Source organism: Lepisosteus oculatus, chromosome 4 (genome assembly GCF_040954835.1).
Source record: "Lepisosteus oculatus isolate fLepOcu1 chromosome 4, fLepOcu1.hap2, whole genome shotgun sequence".
Lineage (NCBI taxonomy): Eukaryota > Metazoa > Chordata > Actinopteri > Semionotiformes > Lepisosteidae > Lepisosteus > Lepisosteus oculatus.
The window spans coordinates 7,278,620-7,299,894 of NC_090699.1; the positions used below are offsets into that span (position 1 = coordinate 7,278,620).

The 21,275-nt window shown below is 44.9% G+C and overlaps 2 protein-coding genes across 2 annotated transcripts; both read left to right on the top strand.

Annotated features, from left to right (window-relative positions):
- Positions 1 to 1,668: 1,668 nt before the first annotated feature.
- On the top strand, positions 1,669 to 7,135 carry LOC138238298 (zona pellucida sperm-binding protein 4-like). Its single transcript, XM_069188483.1, has 15 exons — positions 1,669 to 2,051; positions 2,480 to 2,599; positions 3,567 to 3,685; positions 3,805 to 4,003; positions 4,299 to 4,417; positions 4,973 to 5,072; positions 5,145 to 5,267; positions 5,350 to 5,522; positions 5,653 to 5,750; positions 5,834 to 5,961; positions 6,114 to 6,294; positions 6,382 to 6,523; positions 6,603 to 6,678; positions 6,789 to 6,877; positions 7,044 to 7,135. The coding sequence occupies exons 1-14, from the start codon at positions 1,697 to 1,699 to the stop codon at positions 6,872 to 6,874; spliced, it is 2,019 nt and encodes a 672-aa protein (XP_069044584.1). The 5' UTR covers positions 1,669 to 1,696; the 3' UTR covers positions 6,875 to 6,877; positions 7,044 to 7,135.
- A 4,251-nt stretch (positions 7,136 to 11,386) lies between these two features.
- LOC138238297 (zona pellucida sperm-binding protein 4-like) lies at positions 11,387 to 20,751 on the top strand. Its single transcript, XM_069188482.1, has 15 exons — positions 11,387 to 11,795; positions 15,023 to 15,142; positions 15,990 to 16,108; positions 16,226 to 16,427; positions 16,768 to 16,886; positions 18,578 to 18,677; positions 18,750 to 18,872; positions 18,955 to 19,127; positions 19,258 to 19,355; positions 19,454 to 19,581; positions 19,748 to 19,928; positions 20,016 to 20,157; positions 20,237 to 20,312; positions 20,423 to 20,511; positions 20,662 to 20,751. The coding sequence occupies exons 1-14, from the start codon at positions 11,432 to 11,434 to the stop codon at positions 20,506 to 20,508; spliced, it is 2,031 nt and encodes a 676-aa protein (XP_069044583.1). The 5' UTR covers positions 11,387 to 11,431; the 3' UTR covers positions 20,509 to 20,511; positions 20,662 to 20,751.
- The last annotated feature ends 524 nt before the right edge of the window (positions 20,752 to 21,275 follow it).

Below are 21,275 nucleotides of genomic sequence, written 5' to 3' on the forward strand. Positions count from 1 at the left end.
ACTGCACTACTTGGACATAATGTATTGCATACACCTCGACACATCGCAGCTCCATTTATATTGAGCTCTGTCTGAGTTTATTTTATTCCATTTCTATTGCACTATTATCTATTATTATATAACCTTATTTTGTAACTTTAATTTTGTGATTTCGAGCTCGCAGAAAAAAAAAAAACATTTCATTGCCCGCAGCTACTGCTGCACGGTGTATTGTTGTGTATTTGATTAATAAACTCTGATTGATTACGCAAATAGAAAAAATCTTAAATGTGAAAAAGAATCAGGACTTTTTAAAGGGGGCACTATGCACCCTATGCAAGTTAAGCCAGGTAGTTCAGATTTTGACTGCGAAACAATCTGGAATCTGGAAAGTATTTTTATTTTCAGATAAAAATACCGAACACAGACTGTATCTAAATGATGTTTAAAGGTACCAACACACTCGGTACTTTTAATTACTTGATGTGATTAAATCAACGGGTTTGCTTTTCGTGCAATTTGAGTTCGGTGGGGTGGATGTTTTGCATTTGAAAAGAGCGCCTCCTTTTTCGAAGTATGACGCAAATACAGAAAGATCACGACCATCGGATCTTTTAATTGTGATCTTTGATAAGTTGAGCCCAGTGGCAGAGAGCTGAAATGATTTCTAATAGATTGTCTGCATCTCCACGAAGACCTGTCTGAAAGCTTCATTTGTCGAGAACGTTATAGTGATCGTTACACACGCTAGTGAAACTTGAAAAATATGGTTACAGTTGTGACTATAGATTACAATTGCAATTCGCGAGAAGAAGCTTCCACCGAAACAAATTGCACCCGTTGGTTTCATCACATCAAGTAGTTAAAAGTAGCGAGTGTGTTGGTACCTTTAAACTGGCTTGTACAGTCACGTGATTACCCGAAACCACTAGGCGCTACAGTGTATCTTGGAAACAACAGCAGAAAAACGCTACTTTCAACGACACAAACGTAGCACTAACGAATGAGATGTATTTCATCGTTGGTGCTGTCTGTAGGGTGGTCAATCTCAAGGAGATGCGTTTTTAAAATGTTATGCCTTCTCACACTCTGTCCGTATTAGCAATACAACTGGACGGAAATGAACTGGTTAAATGTTTCCGTTATGAACACACTTCTCACCTTGAACAAGACTCTCCTGTAATAAACGTGTTGTCACCTGCCTTCGCTTTCAACCTTCATGTCTAATATCGGCTCGTGAGAATGTATTGTCATACGGAGGTGTTTGCTGGCGTTTCAATTTGCTCAGGTCATCAACACAGCGGGATCTTCGAACACAGTGAAAGTTACTGCGATCTGCATCACAGCTATAATATTAATATTATGAAGAATCATTGTGAAATTCAAACACATCACATTGCCGTTGGATCATTTTATAAGTTTATTTACAAGATGTATTAATGAGATTTACTGTTCCTCATTGCTGTAAATCTTTATCTTTGTCAAGGTTATAATTTTATTGTTTAAGTTTAGACTGATGACGCCAGAAGACGGGCAGTCAAGCTGTGTCACGTGATTTCACTCTCAACACCGCGTCCGAAACCTCAGCGCGTGAGAATGTTCTGGACTTCCTTACCTGCTCCTGATTAGCCGACAGGACAGCACGCGCCTCACTGTGCCTGTGTATAAACCCCAGCGGCAGGAGAGGTAGTTATTCCTGCTCTTGAAGTGTTTTTGTATGAAAAAAATGTGGAGAGGAGTGGGTGTGATGGATTTCCTTTTGCCTGGATTGTTAGCATGGCTCTTTGTTACAGTGGCCCAAGCCCAGCTTGAGGGTCATGATGCTGTTTTTGGTGAAGAGGATGGTTTTGAGCCGAATGTGGGTAGTCCTGTATTCCGGGAGACCACACCAGATGGATATGATGGTTATTCTGCTGGAGAGGTACTAAATAGGGCAGAGCAGGACTTGATGGAAATGGGCTCTGATGCTGAGGGGGAAGAGCTGGATAAAGACTCGAGTGCTGATGTGCAGAGAGATGTGGCAGCAGTGACAACTGGTCCCTCTGAAGCAGATCCTCCTTCATCTGACTCTGGTAGGGAGTTTCTTCAAATCTGTGGACTGAATAAAACTGCGTGGTAGTCAACTAGTTCTGCTGTATCTTCTCAAAGGAAGGCTGGATGCATTTAAAATTATGACCAGTGGAATATCTACATGACTGCTTTGCTCCTATTTTCTTTTGAGTAGGTTACAGCAGAAATTCCTTGTGAAGGGATTTGTTATCTATAGTGACATGCGTTCTTGTAGCTCTTCACAGAATCAAGTAAAGACTTATCCCATGCTGAGAATAGAGAACACTGTTTTGGCTGTAGAGCCTTCACCTGAAGAAGGCTCCAAAGCTGGAACTGGTTTCTTCTCTTTTCAGCATGGAATAAACCTTTACTTGTTCCTCTGCTGATGCAGCTACCAACTTGAAGGTCTTGTACCAAGTAACGCTTCTTGCTGTCCTCTCTTCCCTCCCAGAGTCTCAGGGTGACCCCGAGCAGCAGCAATCCCACAGCCGCCCCCTGCTGTCCTGTGGCAAGAGCAGCATGATGCTCAAGTTCTCTGTGAGGAGGTTCAGCCGAGTCTACCTGCTGAAGGGTGAGGTTCTACCCTGCCTGTACCTGCACTAGCCCTGTATGTGGACAGGTTACTATCCTCTGTTTTTGAGCTCAAAACCTGTTAATTTGCCATCTGAGCTGTAAAACAAAGGATTGTGCTGCAGTGGTATCCCCCAATGTAGCAGGACAACCTCTCTAAACAATTGTCCATCTACCTCAGTGGGTAGATACACCTCCAGCACATTTTGCTCGTCTTTGAACATCGCCCACTTTCATGGGAATGGGTAGGGAAATCTTGTCCCATACAGTGTAATAGGAAAGTTATAAGCTGAGGGCCTCAGTGGGTAAATGCGCCTCCAGAATATTCTGCTAGTCTTGGAACCTCACCAGCTGAGGACTAAATACTTCTGTGACTATCCCTCCTAATTCTATGAGGTCTACAGTGCCTCCAAATGTGCTTTTTGCTCTATGGGTTGTATGTCATGCAGTGGGTTACTTGCTCCATAGCTGTAATTATGAATATAAGATTTCCCACAGGAGATGGGGGGAGGGTGTGAAATACAAGTGGAGAATAACCTCAACTTCATGATGGTTTGAGCTGTACCCTCACTAAATGGGTACATCTGTGCATGAGGTGCTTGAAACCAGACCAAGTACCAGGGAGATGAGCTCTGCTAGGTTAGACCAATACTAATGCTTATGTTTCTATGATTTTTTTTTTTATTTTGTGAGGACATGAGGAGTGTACCTTTGTGACAATTCTCCAGTTTATGATCTTTCAAATGTAACCATGGAAAACCTGTGTGCATTCCAGATCAGTACCTTTTGATCAGTTGGATTGAGAGAAGAGCAGGCAAGTGTGGAGGACCAGAATTAGGGGCATGATGCAGTACATATCCCTTGCAAAGGGAAGATCTGTGCTTTCTTGATTTCTGGTGCTGTACAGAGCTGCTGTGAAAGAGCACTTGGCTATAAGCCTCTAACACCTCACCTTTGCCTTCTTCCAGGCAAAATGGCTCCTCTCTTGGTCACCAGTCTCCCAAAGCACTGTGGGCACAAGGTGTGGACCACCAGGAGCTGGCTGGTGCTGGTGGCTTCCTACAAAGGGTGTTACATCAGGACCTGGGTAAGGGCAGGCTTTGGGCTTGGACTGGCTGGGAACTTGTGCGAGAGCAATAGTGCCCTAGTTGCTCCAAATGGCTCTACATCAGTGCTTTTAACCTGCAACCCTGTTCCCCACCACAGAGGAAGAACCAGCGGCAACACTACTCCCTGACCGTGAGATACTATGACAAACAGAGGAAATGGGTGACTGACACGGTGTCCTGCCATGTTCCAGTTGTCCCTCCACCCCCACCTCCCAGAGGCCTGACCATCTCCTGCAGTGAGGTGTGCATGACTGTGACCCTGCCTGCTGGCCCCCTGGAGGAGATCAAGGTTCAGAGTGAGTGACTGGGGAAGGGCTTTTACTGCTGGTCCCTGGTAATGCAGGAGGCTTTTACCTAGCCACTAATGGAACAGGGAGCTTGATGTGGTGTTTTGAGCAGTTCCAGGGTTCTCTAACTGTGCCTTGACATTGTGGATTATAGCATTACCCTGTCCTGATTTGGAGATGCACCTTGAAATGATATGGCTGCCTCTATCCAGTGTGCTGTAATCTATTGCTGATTTTGCTTTTTGCACCTGCAATATATAAAATCCTGCCAAAGGGAAATTGGACTCCTGTGTACCCTGTGCAGGTTCTTCTGGCAGCCTGGTGTCTGTGCTGGACACTCCATCCTGTGGATACTCTGTGACTGCAGGGCGGCACCTGAACACCCTGACCATCCTGTACACTGGCTGCCATGTCCGGCTTGTGGTGAGGCTGAGCTTGAGCTTTGTTTCCTGAGTATTGTATAGGCTTCTCATCTTGTTAAACCAGCTGCTCTAGTTTTCTAATTACTACAGTATATACACCCATCTACTGTAGGTACCAATCAACTAAGACTTTGTGACCTCAGGTGTGGAACAGACTAGCTGGTAGTGTATACACTTGCAGTGAGCTTGCATCTGTCAGACATGAAGTAAATGTGTGAATGTTTAACTTCATAGACTATTTATTTCAGTAGGAGTTTTAGATAGAATGACCTGTCTAAATGTGTGGATTCATTCCAAGATGCAATTTACTCTTGGTTATGCTTATTATGGAATATTTGAGAGATTTTATAAAATAGGATGTGGGGTCGGGGGGTAAATTAACACTGTGGATCACTCACCTTCAGGATGTGGGTTGAAAACCTGGCTTTAAACATGCCTTCCACTGTTCTACAGACTAGCCCTTCTGGTAGTTCCTGGGTACTTTCAGATCTGGAAATGGGGTTGGCCATCTGCACACAGCTGCATATGTCTTATCCTCTTTTCCTTTCCCTTGCAGGGTCTTCACTACACTGTGAAGGTGGTATACATTCCCAAAGGTGGCCCAAGAAGGGAGGTGGTGGTGTCCTGCCCTTATCGTCCCTACAAACCAAGGGAGGGTGAGTGAATAAGTTTGAGAGTTGGTAATTGGCTCCATAGCTGTGCTGATGGATCCGATTTGGTCTTCCCAGGATGTAAACTACCCAAGAGCCATCGGGTGCCCTGTGGTCCAGGGAGGATTTCTCCAGCCCACTGCCTGGCCAAGGGATGCTGTGTGGACCCAGGAACATCCTCTTGCTACTATCCACTGGAGGGTAGGGCTCTCCTTACTGACCCAGTCTTAGACACCTTCCTGACCAGGATAATGAAGATCCTGACATGCTCTTCTCTCCCCAGAGTGCACTGCCGACAAGCACTTTGTCTTTGCTGTCCCTCGGACCATCTCTGTACCCCCTGTGGATCCTGCCAGCCTGGTGATTGCTGGCAACACATCCTGCACCCCTGTCATTTGTACCTCAGAGTTTGCCATCTTCAAATTCCCTGTCACTGGCTGTGGGACCCATGCTTTTGTGAGTACACTGATCCCATTAAAATCAGTTCTCCCAATTGTCTGTATAGGGGTTTAGAATTCCTTTATTAGAAGTAGAAGGAACCTGCTCAAGAGGCAGTTCAAGGTTACTGACCTTGCTCTCTGCTCAGGTGGTAGGAGAGACCACCATCTACTTGGCTGAAGTGGAGACGCGGGCGAGACGCAATATGCAGAGCTATGGAGTCATTACCAGGGACAGCCCCTTCAGGTGAGCAGGGTTTTGATCATTGAGATCTATTGTGTTGGCCAGCTTACCACATGGAGGAATATGGCTTGCCTCCTGCTCTGCAGGCTGTTGGTGGAGTGCCGCTATGCTGAGGGGAACCTGGCCAGCACAGGCTACCTGGTGAAGAGCCCCTACCTGCCCTCTGCTGTCCTGTCTCAGGGAGTATTTGGGGTGCAGCTCCGGATTGCTACAGGTGAGAGCAGTTGATAATTGAACAGCTCCTCTCGAGGGGAGTGTACAATGCAACATGGCTTGAGGGGTAAGAGAAATGACTCCACAATGCCATGGCTTTATGATCCGGCCACAGCATACAGCTCCACCCATCCCTTCTTTATCTTCCTCTAGACGAGAGCTACTCCAGGTTCTACCCTCAGTACCACCGGCCCCTCCGGCTCCTGCTGGGGAACCCGGTCTACCTGGAGGTGCGACTGCTGAATGCTCCAGACCCCAACCTGGTGCTGCTGGTGCACTACTGCATTGCCTACCCCCGCTCTGGGCAGGCTGTCTGGGTGCTGCTCTATGATGGGTGAGGGGCTCCTGCTTGTGCAGCTCTAACCCTGTGCTGGTCAGTGGATTGCAGGCAGGGTCCTGATCTTGGTGCCTCTCTCTGCAGCTGCCCCAACCCTCTGGACTACGGCCACACGTCCACCCTGCACATCCACTCCAAGCTGCCTCTGCCCAAGCACCACCGCCGCTTCCACATCCAGACCTTCCAGTTCCTGGACAGCACCTCCTACTCCTACATCAATGAGGAGGTGAGGCTTTTTGTGGTTGCAGACTCTGTAGTTCCATGTGAAATATCTATGGCAACTTGGCATGTAATCCCTCTTCCAGATCTACTTCATGTGCTCCACAGAGGTGTGCCTACCGTCTGAGCGGCAGTGTGTGGAGGGCTGCTTTGATGGCCGCAGTGAGTCTTTATTTAAGCTCTTCTCTGTGTGTTCCTTCTGTCCATGCACATCGGATGCTTTGCAATAGTATCTTTACCTCGGGAGCCCACTATGTGATCTTCTCTTGCAGAAATCCCAGTGCTGGAGAACCCAGATGCTGACAGGCGCTGTGTCAGGACCCCCTGTCCAGGAAAGGAAGAGGGCCCCAGGGACTGAGGGGTAGGTGGGGGGTACCAGTGTCACTAAACTCCTATGGGACCCCTTTGCATGAAGGCTTTTTTTTTTTTCAGGATTTCCAAGGCCTGATTCATTTATATCCCATTGTATGCATCTCCAGATAATCCTGTTTTTCCTGCCCATAATGGGGTTTCAACCACTTTTTCAGGTTCTTGCCTGCTGCTTCAGGGACTAGCAACCTGTGTCTGAAGAGCTGGTTCTGTTGGAGGAAGTCTGTCCTAATAAAGGTGTTGAAAGTGATTCTGTGTCCTGTGTGCTCTAACTGGAGGGGGGGTAGTTGGACTCTTGGGCAAGTAAAATGGTTGCAGTTATCCATGGTCATGTTACCAACCTGTAAGGGTCTAATAGTGTCCTTTGCCACTGAATTGTAGTTCCTGCAGGACTGGGTCTCGCTGTTGGTCAACAGAGATTACTGCCACCTCTGGCAGTCTGCTTCCATCATGAAGTGTCAACCTGACTTGGATGTTGTGGAGGGGGTTATAATTCAGTTGAATAATAGGCTTTGCTACTTTTTTTTGTATATACTATATGCAGTGTTACTTTCTCAAACTTCACATCAGCTGAGGTTTTAGACCAATTGCATTAGAGAATGTTTGTGGAGCTCTACTCCATTGAATGGGTTGTAGGCAGTGCAGCCATTTCACATGGTGATGCCTCTCTCATCCAGATCTCATACCTGCACCTAAATGTGATGGTTTGGCCAGAAGTATTCAAGGGTCCTGGAGCAGTTCTTGTACCTAGGGCATTTAAAATATGCTGCTGTTGAGATGGGTGCAGTTGTACTATTAGTAGGCATGAAAAGCTTCCATGTTCAGAAGTTTAATTGCCAGTGGGAATTGGTCTAGTTAAAGACACTCTTGGGTGAGTGAGATATTCAAAGCTCTACCGTCTAAGAATGTTAATGGGCTTTGCTACCACAGAATAGTGACAGCAGCAGTCTTGTCATTGGCATTTTCATTTTGTGGAAACCCTCTACTGGGTGGGTTGTAGGGCTTTCTGGAAATTAGATTAGCACAAATGGTACTCCTCTTGATGCCTGTTTCAAATAAGTGTGGGACAATATGTTCCAAAGAACTTCAGATGGATCCTTTTTAAAAGTGGCTTCTCATGTCACTTCACCGTAGTAAAAACCAAGCAAAGGAGGCAACAGAATGCCAGAAAAGGGGGTTACAATATAATAGGAGAATAAAATGGCAGACACAGAACAAGTTCCATAAAAACCCTTCTAAAGAATGTTTGGATCACTTCCACAAGCCCTGGTCCTGATACTGGCTGCTGCATTCTGCACATATCCAGTTTTGGTCACTGTGAATGTAGGCACCCTGATGAGCCAAGAGTTGTAGTAATCAATTTCAAAGAGGATGAAAATGGTGACTAACCTGTAGCTACTGTTAGGGGTAAACATAGGGGATAGTCTGATATTTGAGGAGGAAGGAGGATGAGTTTACAATATTTGCGCATCTAGGTGCCTGGATCTAATATGAGTGGCAGGTGCAGTGTCCTCCACAGACAGGGATACTGCACTGGCTTTACAGAGTCAATGGGAGGAGCCCAGAAGCAAGACTTCAGCCCTGTTGCAGTTAAAAGGACATTTTGGTACTTAACACTTGCATTCATATAGAAAAGTGTCTAATTATGTATTGTCAGCTCTCTGGTGCTATTATTCTACAAATGTCTAGATTATTATTCTATTATACAATGCTAACATACCCACAGACACCAGTGAAACAGTCAATAAATCAATATTTACACATGGACATGTGCCATTTTCTAATCTCAATCCTTGCTCAGCTATGTGTATTTTCCCACACCTGCTGTATGCAATACCAATGAACCCGATCTCCACTGAAAACACCGAAGTCATCGGTTTCTCCTTGGGTTCTTTTTAAATCAGTATGCAAATCAAGGGCCATTTAAAGATTTGTGTTTCAAGCCATATATTTTTAAAAAGTTTGGATTAGTAACTTCCTGTATCACAAGACCATTGTTTTCATACATTTAATTGTATTCGGCATACAGTATGTATTTAGCCAGACCAAGGGGTGAACTGATAAGGTCCCATGACACCTAGCTCGGCACTCGCACACCCCTCAAACAGCACAAGCTTCCTCCTGGAAAGATACTGGGCAAACCCGATTCTGACAGGGACAGTAGAAACCCCCCTGAAAGGGATAGGCTAAGGAGGGGGATAAAAAGACCTGAGACAGAACAGAGGGGGCTCCCGATTCCTACTGGAGACGACACAGGCAGCACAAGGGAAGCTGCAGAGTGCGAGACCACGGAGGTGCTGTGCAGAGATGTCTAATACCTGGAGGCAAGGAACTACTGGTTCAGTAACTGACGACCACGGGAGACATTGGCATTGGAGCAGAGGTACTGGACAGAGACTTAACACCTGAAGACGAGGAACAAGGAAACTAGCACAGCTAGCCGATTCAAACTGAGGGGAATGTAATACAGCCCGCAGAGGATTTCTACTGTTACCTGAACGGAGACGGGGCAATACCCCTCTCCTTCAAGTGGGCCATCAGAGACTACAGATACTAAGTAGAAACGTTTGAGTAGCTCTCTTCAGTATATTACAGGGAAGACTGCTGCCCCTCTGTATTCGTTATGACCCTGGGAAGGAATTTTTGCTTCTGCGAATGCTGTTTTCATTGTGTTTTTGGGTGATAGTGAATGTGAATGTATTGTAGTTAGACAATAAAAAGGGCACTTATACAATACTAATGCTTGTCGCTGGTCTGTGTGTGCATTGGTGATTCTGGGAGATAAACAGAACCTGTGGTAATGTAGAGGGGCCCTGGCACCCCGTTTGTATTGCTAGGTGGCGTAGTCGTACACGAGGCAGGAATATTCCTCGCCTAAAGGGTTCACCTTACTTTGACACTTATCTATTATTATGTAACCTTATTTTGTCACTTGAATTCTGTGATTTTCAGCCCCGGTGAGCTGGCAGAAAAGACATTTCATTGCCAGCAACTAATGGTGCACGGTGTATTGTGGATTTGATAAATAAATTTTCATTGATTGATTGATTAAGCAAAAAGAAAAAATCGTACATGTGAAAAACAATCAGGATTTTTTAAAGGGGGCACTGTGCACCAAGTTAACCCAGGTAGTTCGTAATTTGACTGCAAAACAACATTGGAAACTCTACCGTCTCACATGCAGACCAGGGGAATCTTGGACAGTCTTTTTATTTTCAGATAAAACAACCGAAAATAGACTGTATCTACATGGAAGTTTAAAGGTACCAACACACTCGGTACCTTTAATTACTCGATGTGTTAAAATCAATTGCATTTTGTGCAACTTGAGTTCGGTGGGTGGACGTTTTGCATTTGAAAATAGCGCCTCCCTTTTCGAAGTATGATGCAAATACAGAAAGATCACGACCATCAGATCTTTCAATTGTGATCTTTGATAAGTTGACCCCAGTGGCAGGGAGTTGAAATGATTCCTGACAGATTTTCTGCATCTCCACGAAGACCTCTTTGAAAGCTTCATTTGTCGAGAACGTTATAATGATCGTTACACACGCTAGTGAAACTTGAAAAATATTGTTACAGTTGTGACTATAGATTACAATTGCAATTCGCGAGAAGAAGCTTTCACCGAAACAGATTGTATCCGTTGTTTTCATCACATGCAGTAGTTAAAAGTAGCGAGTGTGTTGGTACCTTTAAACTGGCTTGTACACAGTCACGTGATTGCCCGAACAAACAAGGCGCTACAGTGTATCTCGCAATCGACAGCAGCAAAACGCTACTTTCAACAGCACCAACCTGCACAAACGTAGCGCTAACGAATGAGATGGGTTTCATCGTTGGTGCAGTCTGTAGTGGGAATCAACCTCAAGGAGATGCGTTTTTAAAAAGTTATGCCGACTCACACTCTGTCCGTATTAGCAATACAACTGGACGGATATTTTCTGGTTAAATGTTCCCGTTATGAACACACTTCTCACCTTGAACAAGACTCTCCTGTAATAAACTTGTTGTCACCTGCCTTCGCTTTCAACCTTCATGTCTAATATCGGCTCGTGAGAATGTATTGTCATACGGAGGTGTTTGCTGGCATTTCAATTTACTCAGGTCATCAACACGGCGGGATCTTCGAACACAGTGAAAGTTACCGCGATCTGCATCACAGCTATAATATTAATATTATGAAGAATCATTGTGAAATTCAAACACATCACATTGCCGTTGGATCATTTTATAAGTTTATTTACAAGATGTATTAATGAGATTTACTGTTCCTCATTGCTGTAAATCTTTATCTTTGTCAAGGTTATAATTTTATTGTTTAAGTTTAGACTGATGACGCCAGAAGACGGGCAGTCAAGCTGTGTCACGTGATTTCACTCTCAACACCGCGTCCGAAACCTCAGCGCGTGAGAATGTTCTGGGCTTCCTTACCTGCTCCTGATTGGCCGACAGGACAGCGCGCGCCTCACTGTGCGTGTGTATAAACCCCAGCGGCAGGAGAGGTAGTTATTCCTGCTCTTGAAGTGTTTTTGTATGAAAAAAAATGGGGAGAGGAGTGGGTGTGATGGATTTCCTTTTTCCTGGGTTGTTAGCATGGCTCTGTGTTACAGTGGCCCAAGCCCGGCTTGAGGGTCATGATGCTGTTTTTGATGAAGAGGAAGGTTATGATGGCTTTGAGCCAAATGTGGGTAGTCCTGTATTCCGGGAGACCCCACCAGATGGATATGATGGTTATTCTGCTGGAGAGGTGAGAGGGGTGCTAAATGGGGAAGGGCAGGATTTGATGGAAATGGGCTCTGATGCTGAGGGGGAAGAGCTGGATAAGGACTCAACTGCTGATGTGCAGAGAGATGTGGCAGCAGTGACGACTGGTCCCTCTGAAGCAGATCCTCCTTCATCTGACCCTGGTAGGGAGTTTCTTCAAATCTGTGGACTGAATACAAGTGCATGGTAGTAAAGTAGCTCTGCTGTATTTCCTCTAAAAGGAAGTCTGGATGCATTTAAAATCGTTATGACCAGTGGAATATCTGCATGACTTCTTTGCTCCTATTTTCTTTTGAGTAGGTTACAGCAGAAATTCCTTGTGAAGGGATTTTAGTTATCTATAGTGACATGCGTTCTTGTAGCTTTTCACAGAATCAAGTAAAGGCTTCCCAGTGGGCATTGATTCGTCGAATATACGTATATTTACGGCGAAATTACGTCTATACGTATATATACGTCGCCTCGACGTATAATCAACGTCGAATTGCAACCGTAAAATCGACGACATGAATAAACGCATATATAACGTCGAAAACACGTCTAACACAGTGCCTGAGGCTTTTTACTGTATGTATCGTGTGTGCCACAACTAGGAGTATACGGCACAGTGCACGAAGTAAATTATTTTGGCAGTAATTAATTTACACGTGTATAATAAATATAGTAAATATAATACATTAATTACTGCCAAAATAATTTACTTCGTGGACTGTGCAGAGTGCCGTATACTCCTAGTTGCGGCACACACGATACATACAGTAAAAAGCCTCAGGCACTGTGTTAGACGTGTTTTCGACGTTATATATGCGTTTATTCATGTCGTCGATTTTACGGTTGCAATTCGACGTTGATTATACGTCGAGGCGACGTATATATACGTATAGACGTAATTTCGCCGTAAATATACGTATATTCGACGAATCAATGCCCACAGCTTGGCATACAAGGGTTTTGCTGAGGGGGTCTTGCCACCTGCCTGAAACAAAACAGTAAAATGTTTGAGTGCCTATAGAGTTTCTATTTTTATTTTCTTGACAAAAGTTTATACCATTTCCTGGACACCCCGTCCCCCATCAGTGCGCGGTGCCCGGGGAAAAATCTGTAGGGGGGCGTCTGAAATTCTGAGGGGGGAGTGATATTTCGGTTGAAACGGAGCTGTACGGTGCAGCTACCCAAATGAAATCTCGCAGCTATGCCATTGATTAGTGCTTCATGATAGAAGATAACGACTAGCAATCTGGTATTTGCGATGAAGTTCAGTTTCACATTTTTCGTCACTCTCACGGTTTGTATTGCCTGGAGCGAAAAGTACCATAAGCGTTCATTTTTGCAGCTACATGGACGTTCTGAATCGTTAAGAAAAAAATGTTGTAAAACCAACAGAAAGCACAGACTGCTATAACTAGTCCTAGTTATATAACGATTTTAAGTATAATGATAAACTACTGCAAGGAATCGGTCCACCTGAGCAAACAGGATCGTAATGTTGACACTCAATAAGGACACTGATATGTGCAGTTCCTGGACGGATAGCCCTCCTGCCCATCAAACAGACTGAGTGACTGTTCGTGTCATTTAGTGTTGTCTGACCATTGACAAAGTACAACTATTTTTTAGGGCGCAAATTAAGTTAGGTAAATCTTTTTGCCCAAAACTGAAGGGGCGACATTCCCCCCTCCCCCCGTGTTGCCAGGCCTGTCCCCATCCTATTCCATAATGTCATTATATATAATACCATACAACAGTGACCGATCCTTACTAACTGCATGCGTTAAAATTGCACATCAGCTCATAGCAGGGGGCACATAGCCGCGATGTATTATCAATGTTAAATTTCAACCATAATATCGACAACATTAATAACCGCATACGTTGAGAAAATATCGAACCCAGCATTTTTTCCGGTTATATACCACAATGCATTGCTAGTATTCGTTGGTCACCATTTTGGACACGATTTTCAAACGTAGAAGTATATCTGCAAATATCTCAGCAATCCTCTTTTGACGAGTAAGTATGAACAATAATAATACTATCTGAATACATACAGATCTTTCTTAATATTATTTTGATTAAAATAGTACGTGAATAAGCAAAAAATGGCACATAAAATAGTGTGAATGGGGAAGATGACACAAAATCGTTTTGCCGTTTCTCTTATTCTTATTCTATGTTGTCCTTTCAAACTTTGGGTACTCTTTAATTAGGACAGACTTTATTGCTCAACTGCTATGATGCAAGCCAAATTTTATACATTTATTTCAGCTTTGAGCTTAGTAAACCGTTCATTTTTTAGATTATACTAAAGAAGATATTAATCATCATTTATTTGGGAAGTAATATTATATAATTTTCTCCTAGCTGCGGTGCTGAAGTCCCACCCTACATCAACAGAAAAAGAAATAAAGGAGCACGCAATGTGTTACTTGAAGAATGCATATGCAAGGCAGGGGGCCAGGAGATCTGGACTCTGAAAATAATAGGTATTTGGTTCTAACTGTTAGGACAATTAGACAGGGTTTGCAAATAGTGGACAAAAATCGTCTTGACTTCCATTGTAATATTTTTTTTCTTGGAAATATAGAAGTTGTACATTTTAAAATGTATATTTGAATCAAAATGTGGTTTTGAGTTAGTGTGTTAATGTAATTAGTTTTGTGTTTGTCATTACTATACTGTATATTGCCATGTTACCAGAATTTGTAGCTGAAGTTTAAGACTAGTTGTGTTTTTTATGATTATTGCCCATATGTTGATTGTTGATTGATTGTATACAATGTATAATTTGAAATACGTATGTTTCAGGTATGAATGTGTATTTTCAGAATAAATTTCTAAACCTAATCATTGGCTTGGTTTACTTGTTTCTACACCTATAAAATCTATCTTTGATGTATAATAGACCTCTACCCATATACGTATAATAGACGTCTAAAGTTATCCGTATAATAGACGTCTAAAGTTATACGTATAATAGACCTCTAACCATATACGTATAATAGTCCTCTAAATTTATCCGTATAATAGAACTCCAACCATTTATGTATAATGAACGTCTAAACATAGACGTATAATTGACGTATAACTTTAGACGTATATTAGAATTTCATTCTAGACGAATTGTAGACCACATTTAGACGTCTAAGGTATGCGTTTAATAGACGTATATTATACGTCTTTTGCCCACTGGGTTATTCCATGCTGAGAGTAGAGAACACTGTTTTGGCTGTGGAGCCTTCACCTGAAGAAGGCTCCAAAGCTGGAACTGTTTTTCTTCTCTTTTCAGCATGGAATAAACCTTTGCTGATGCAGCTACTAACTTGAAGGCCTTGTACCCAGTAACACTTTTTGCTGTCCTCTTCCCTCCCAGAGTCTCAGGGTGACCCCGAGCAGCAGCAATCCCACAGCCGCCCCCTGCTGTCCTGTGGCAAGAGCAGCATGATGCTCAAGTTCTCTGTGAGGAGGTTCAGCCGACTCTACCTGCTGAAGGGTGAGGTTCTACCCTGCCTGTACTTTCACTTGCCCTATACATGGGCAGGTTGTGCCATCCTCTGTTCAGGAGATCAAAACCTGTCCATGTGCCATCTGAGCTGAAAAACAAAGGATTGTGCTGTAGTGGTATCCCCAAAAGTAGCAGGACAGCCTCTCCAAATAATTGTCCCTGTACCTCAGTGGGTAGATACACCTCCAGAATATTTTGCTTATCTTTGAAGATCACACTTTCATTGGGATGGGTAGGGAAATACAAGCTGGGGGCTAAATACTTCTGTGACTATCCCTACTAATTCTGAGGTCTACAGTGCCTCCAAATGTGCTTTTTGCTCCATGGATTGTATGTCGTGCAGTGGGTTACTTGCTCCTTGCTCCATAGTTGTAATTATGCATGTTAGATCTTAAACATGGGGTTGGGTGTGGAATACAAGTTGGGAGAATAACCTCAACCTCATGATGGTTTGAGCTGTAGCCTCACTAAATGGGTACACCTGTTCTTGAAACCAGACCCTTTACCAGGGAGATGTTCTGCTAGGTTAGAACAATACTAATGCTTGTGTATCTGACTTTTTTTGTTTTTAATGAAGATATGAGGAGTGTACCTTTGTGACAATTCTCCAGTAATGTTTCAAATGTAACCAAAGAGAACCTGCATGCATTCCAGATCAGTACCTTTTTGATCAATTCGATTGAGAGAAGACCAGGCAAATGTGGAGGAATTAGGGGCATGATGCAGTGGATGTCCCTTGCAAAGGGAAGATCTGTGTTCTTGCTCTGTGGTGCTGTACAGAGCTGCTGTGAAAGGCCACTTATGTGTAAGCCTCTAACACTCCACCTTCTCCCAGGCAAAATGGCTCCTCTCTTGGTCACCAGTCTCCCAATGCACTGTGGGCACAAGGTGCGGACCACCAGGAGCTGGCTGGTGCTGGTGGCTTCCTACAAAGGGTGTTACATCAGGACCTGGGTAAGGGCAGGCTTTGGGCTTGCACTGGCTGGGAACTTGTGTGAGCAGTAGTGCCTTAGTCAGTCCAAACAGGTCTACATCAGTGCTCTTAACCTGCAACCCCGTTCCCCACCACAGAGGAAGAACCAGCGGCAACACTACTCCCTGACCGTGAGATACTATGACAAACAGCAGAGGAAATGGGTGACTGGCACGGTGTCCTGCCATGTTCCAGTTGTCCCTCCACCCCCACCTCCCAGAGGCCTGACCATCTCCTGCAGTGAGGTGTGCATGACTGTGACCCTGCCTGCTGGCCCCCTGGAGGAGATCAAGGTTCAGAGTGAGTGACTGGGGAAGGAGTTTTACTGCTGGTCCCTGGTAAGGCAGAAGGCTGTTGCCTAGCAAGACTGCTGCCGCTTGTTGGCCACTAATGGAACAGGGGGCTTACATGGCATTTTGAACAGTTCCAGTACCCCCTAAATGTGCCTTGACATCATGGGTTGCAGCATTACACTGTGCTGATTGCTGTTTGGAGATTCCCTATGATGCAAGATGCACCTTAAAATAATAGTTGCCTCTATCCAGTGTGCCATAATGGATACCATGTATGCATTCCTGATTGGCAGGATTTCATATTGCAGGTACAAAAAGAAACTTGGATTCTTGTGTACCCTGTACAGGTTCTTCTGGCAGTCTGGTGTCTGTGCTGGACACTCCATCCTGTGGATACTCTGTGACTGCAGGGCGGCACCTGAACACCCTGACCATCCTGTACACTGGCTGCCATGTCCGGCTTGTGGTGAGGCTGGGCTTGAGCTTTGTTTCCTGAGTATTATATACACTGGCCTGTACTATGAGCAATGAACATGCCTTCCATTTCCAATTCCACCATATGCCTGAAAGAAAGACCTTGTCTAAACAAATGGGTATTGGTCTAGAAGAAGTTGGTTCAGATGACCAGGGTTAATTTGGCCTATCAAGTCCCTGAGAGTCAGACTAAATTTAGAGGGTAACTAGAAAGTGACTGTTGAGCTCGATGTGCACTCATCTTCTTAGATGACTAAAAGTAAGGCTAGTTTTAGTCATTCTAGTCAAGCAGCTTAACTTGTATAGCTGTTAAAAAGCACAAGCCTTTGTGTAATCCCCAGAAAGGGCAGATCAAATGCAAGACGTATGAACCCTTTGCTGCAGATATCTTCCTAATCTATTTTGGGACACATGTATGGAATTTTGTCAAGTTCCATTCCATTAGAAATTTGAGGCTCCTGGCAATCCAGAGTTTGCTAATAACTGTAGTAGAATGACTGCTTGAGTTGCTTAAACCTATTAAAAGTGGGCAGGTAACATCTGCATTCTTTACCTCACTGGGCCAGTTTTTCTGATGAATAACTAGCCCTTTTGACACCACCATAGTTTAGGTGTTAATGACTTTGTGCTCTTAATGGTGTCAGGGCTGAGCTTCAGGTGTCGCAGCTCTTTTTCTTAAATGGGTAAAGGCCAGCACGCTCTGTAAAATGTTGGTGCCGTGATCCTATTTCTCGCATAGCTTCACACCCAGCCACACAAGTATGTTGACCTCTTTTCTAATGGTTATTTCATGCTGTGTGCACTCTACTTCTCTGAGCATATTATCAACTTGGTTAATCACTTCAAGATGAACAAAAACTGCTTTTTTGATGGTCCCATTACCAAGCTGAAATGCAACACGTGTGGCATGTTCGACCAATATTCACTTTAAGCGGAGCTTCTTGCACTGATCTCCGGTCAAGACAAAAGAGTAATACTTGAACTGTAAAAATGTTTATTCTTGCTTAGTCTTCTGGTTTAACTTGTAGACTAGCTACAGTGCATAAAATGGATGTTTTAATACAAGTCTCTGCATGCTGTGACTCGACAAGCACTTCAAACTTTTTTTTGTAGTTCAACATCAATGTTTTACAGGAGCTTGTCCTATATAAATTACTGCCAGACTCCAGATCTTTTTCTTCCTGCTGAAAGCATGGAGTGCCACGAGCATTGCTTCCTTCTGTGCCTTTTCATCTTGTAAAAAGACCAAGGTGCTCTAGTTCTTAATGCACAGCAATACAGCGTGAAATGTCTCCAGTGTACACGCCTATCTAGGTACCATTTAATTAAGAAACCATAAGAATTCATGACATGAGGTGTGAACGGTGAACTTGATGTGCCAAGACATTTCAGAAGGAGTTTTGGATGGAATAACCTGTCAGATGAGTGTGGATTCACTCCAAGATGCTCATTGTGGAATATTTTTGTGGGTATTTAGTCCTTAAAATAGGATGGGAAGGGGGGAATTAACACTGCAGCTCATTCACTTTCAGGGTGTGGGCTGTAAACATGACTTCCACTGTTCTACAGAATAGCCCTTCTGGTGGTAGTTCCTGGGTACTTTCAGATCTGGAAGTGGGGTTGGCTATCTGCAGACGTCGCCAGCACAACTGCATATGTCTTCTCTTTTCCTTTCCCTTGCAGGATCTTCACTACACTGTGAAGGTGGTATACATTCCCAATGTTGGCCCAAGAGGGGAGATTGTGGTGTCCTGTCCCTATCGCCCCTACAAACCAAGGGAGGGTGAGTGTATAGGTTTGAGAGCTGGTAACTGGCTACACAATTGTGTTGATGGATCCAATCTGGTCTCTCCAGGATGTCAACTACCCAGGAGCCATCAGGTGGCCTGTGGTCCAGGGAGGATTTCTCCAGCCCACTGTGTGGCCAAGGGATGCTGTGTGGACCCAAAAACATCCTCTTGCTACTATCCACTGGAGGGTAGGCCTCTCCTTACTGATCCAGTCCCAGGCACCTTCCTGACCAGAAAAACAAAGATCCTGACATATTCCTCTCTCCCCAGAGTGCACTGCCGACAAGCACTTTGTCTTTGCTGTCCCTCGGACCATCTCTGTACCCCCTGTGGATCCTGCCAGCCTGGTGATTGCTGGCAACACATCCTGCACCCCTGTCATCTGTACCTCGGAGTTTGCCATCTTCAAATTCCCTGTCACTGGCTGTGGGACCCATGCTTTTGTGAGTACACTGATCCCTTTAAAATCAGTTCTCCTATTCCTCTATATAGGAATGTCTAATTCCCTTATTAGAAGTAGGAGGGACCCGCTCAAGAGGCAGTTGATGGTTACTGACCTTGCTCTCTGCTCAGGTGGTAGGAGAGACCACCATCTACTTGGCTGAAGTGGAGACGCGGGCGAGACGCAATATGCAGAGCTATGGAGTCATTACCAGGGACAGCCCTTTCAGGTGAGCAGGGTTTTGATCATCGAGATCTATTGTGCTGGCCAGCTTACCACATGGAGGTATATGGCTTGCCTACTGCTTCCCCTCCTCCTGCTCTCCAGGCTGCTGGTGGAGTGCCGCTATGCTGAGGGGAACCTGGCCAGCACAGGCTACCTGGTGAAGAGCCCCTACCTGCCTTCTGCTGTCCTGTCCCAGGGAGTGTTTGGGGTGCAGCTCCGGATTGCTACAGGTGAGCGGTTGATTATCAAACGGCTCCTCACGAGGGGAGTATTCAATGCGACGTGGCTTGAGGGGGGTAAGAGAAATGACTGGCTATACTAGACTCCACAATGCCATGGCTTTATGATCTGGCCACAGCATACAGCTCCACCCATCCCTTCTCCATCTTCCTCTAGACGAGAGCTACTCCAGGTTCTACCCTCAGTACCACCGGCCTCTCCGGCTCCTGCTGGGGAACCCAGTCTACCTGGAGGTGCGACTGCTGAACTCTCCAGACCCCAACCTGGTGCTCCTGGTGCACTACTGTGTTGCCTACCCCCGCTCTGGCCAGGCTGTCTGGGTACTGCTCTATGATGGGTGAGGGGCTCCTGCTTGTGCAGCTCTAACCCTGGGCTGGTCAGTGGATTGCAGGCAGGGTCCTGATCTTGGTGCCTCTCTCTGCAGCTGCCCCAACCCTCTGGACTACGGCCACACGTCCACCCTGCACATCCACTCCAAGCTGCCTCTGCCCAAGCACCACCGCCGCTTCCACATCCAGACCTTCCAGTTCCTGGACAGCACCTCCTACTCCTATGTCAATGAGGAGGTGAGGCTTTTTGTGGTTGTAGACTCTATAGATCCATGTAAAACAACCATGACAACTTCGCATGTAATCCCTCTTCCAGATCTACTTCATGTGCTCCACAGAGCTGTGCCTACCGTCTGAGCGGCAGTGTGTGGAGGGCTGCTTTGATGGCCGCAGTGAGTTTCTATTTAAGCTCTTCTCCGTGTGTTCCTTCTGTCCATGCACATCTGATGCTTTGCAATAGTATCTTTACCTCGGGAGCCCACTATGTGATCTTCTCTTGCAGAAATCCCAGTGCTGGAGAACCCAGATGCTGTCAGGCGCTGTGTCAGGACCCCCTGCCCAGGAAAGGATGAGGGCCCTAGGGACTGAGGGGTAGGTTGGTGGGGTATGAGTGTCACTAAATATTTTGTTTTCAGGGATTCCAAGGCCTGATTCCTTTCTGTAATTTCTCTCCCATTGTACTCCAGAAAATCCTGTCTTTTTCCTGCACTTAATGGGGCTTCAACCATTTTTTTTTTTCAGGTTCTTGCCTGCTGCTTCAGGGACCAGCAACCTGTCTGAAGAGATGGTTCTGTTGGAGGAAGTCTGTCCTAATAAAGATGTTGAAAGTGATCCAGTGTTCTGTGTGCCCTAACTAGAGAGGGGGGTGGTTGGGCTCTTGGGCAAGTAAAATGGGTGTAATTATCAAAGGGTCTAATGGTGTCCTTTGCCACTGAATTGTAGTCCCTGCAGGACTGGGTCTTGCTGTTGGTCAATGGAGGTTACTGCCATGGTCTCTGCCAGTCTGCTTCCATAATGAAGTGTGAACCTGACTTGGATGTTGTTGTGGGGGGGTTATAATTCACTTGGGTAATAGGTTTTGCAATTTTGTTTTATATACTGTATGTAGCATTACTTTCTCAAGCTTCACATCAGCTGAGGTTTTAGACCAGTTGCGTTGGAGAATGTTTGAAGCTCTACTCCATTGAGTGGGTTTTAGGCAGTGTAACCTTTTCAAATGGTGCTGCCTCTCTCCATCCAGATCTCATTCCTGCACCTGGAGCAGTTTTTATACCTAGGGCATTTAAAATATGCTGCTGTATACATGGGTGCAGTTGTACTATTATTAAGCATGAAAAGCTTCCCTGTTCAGAAAT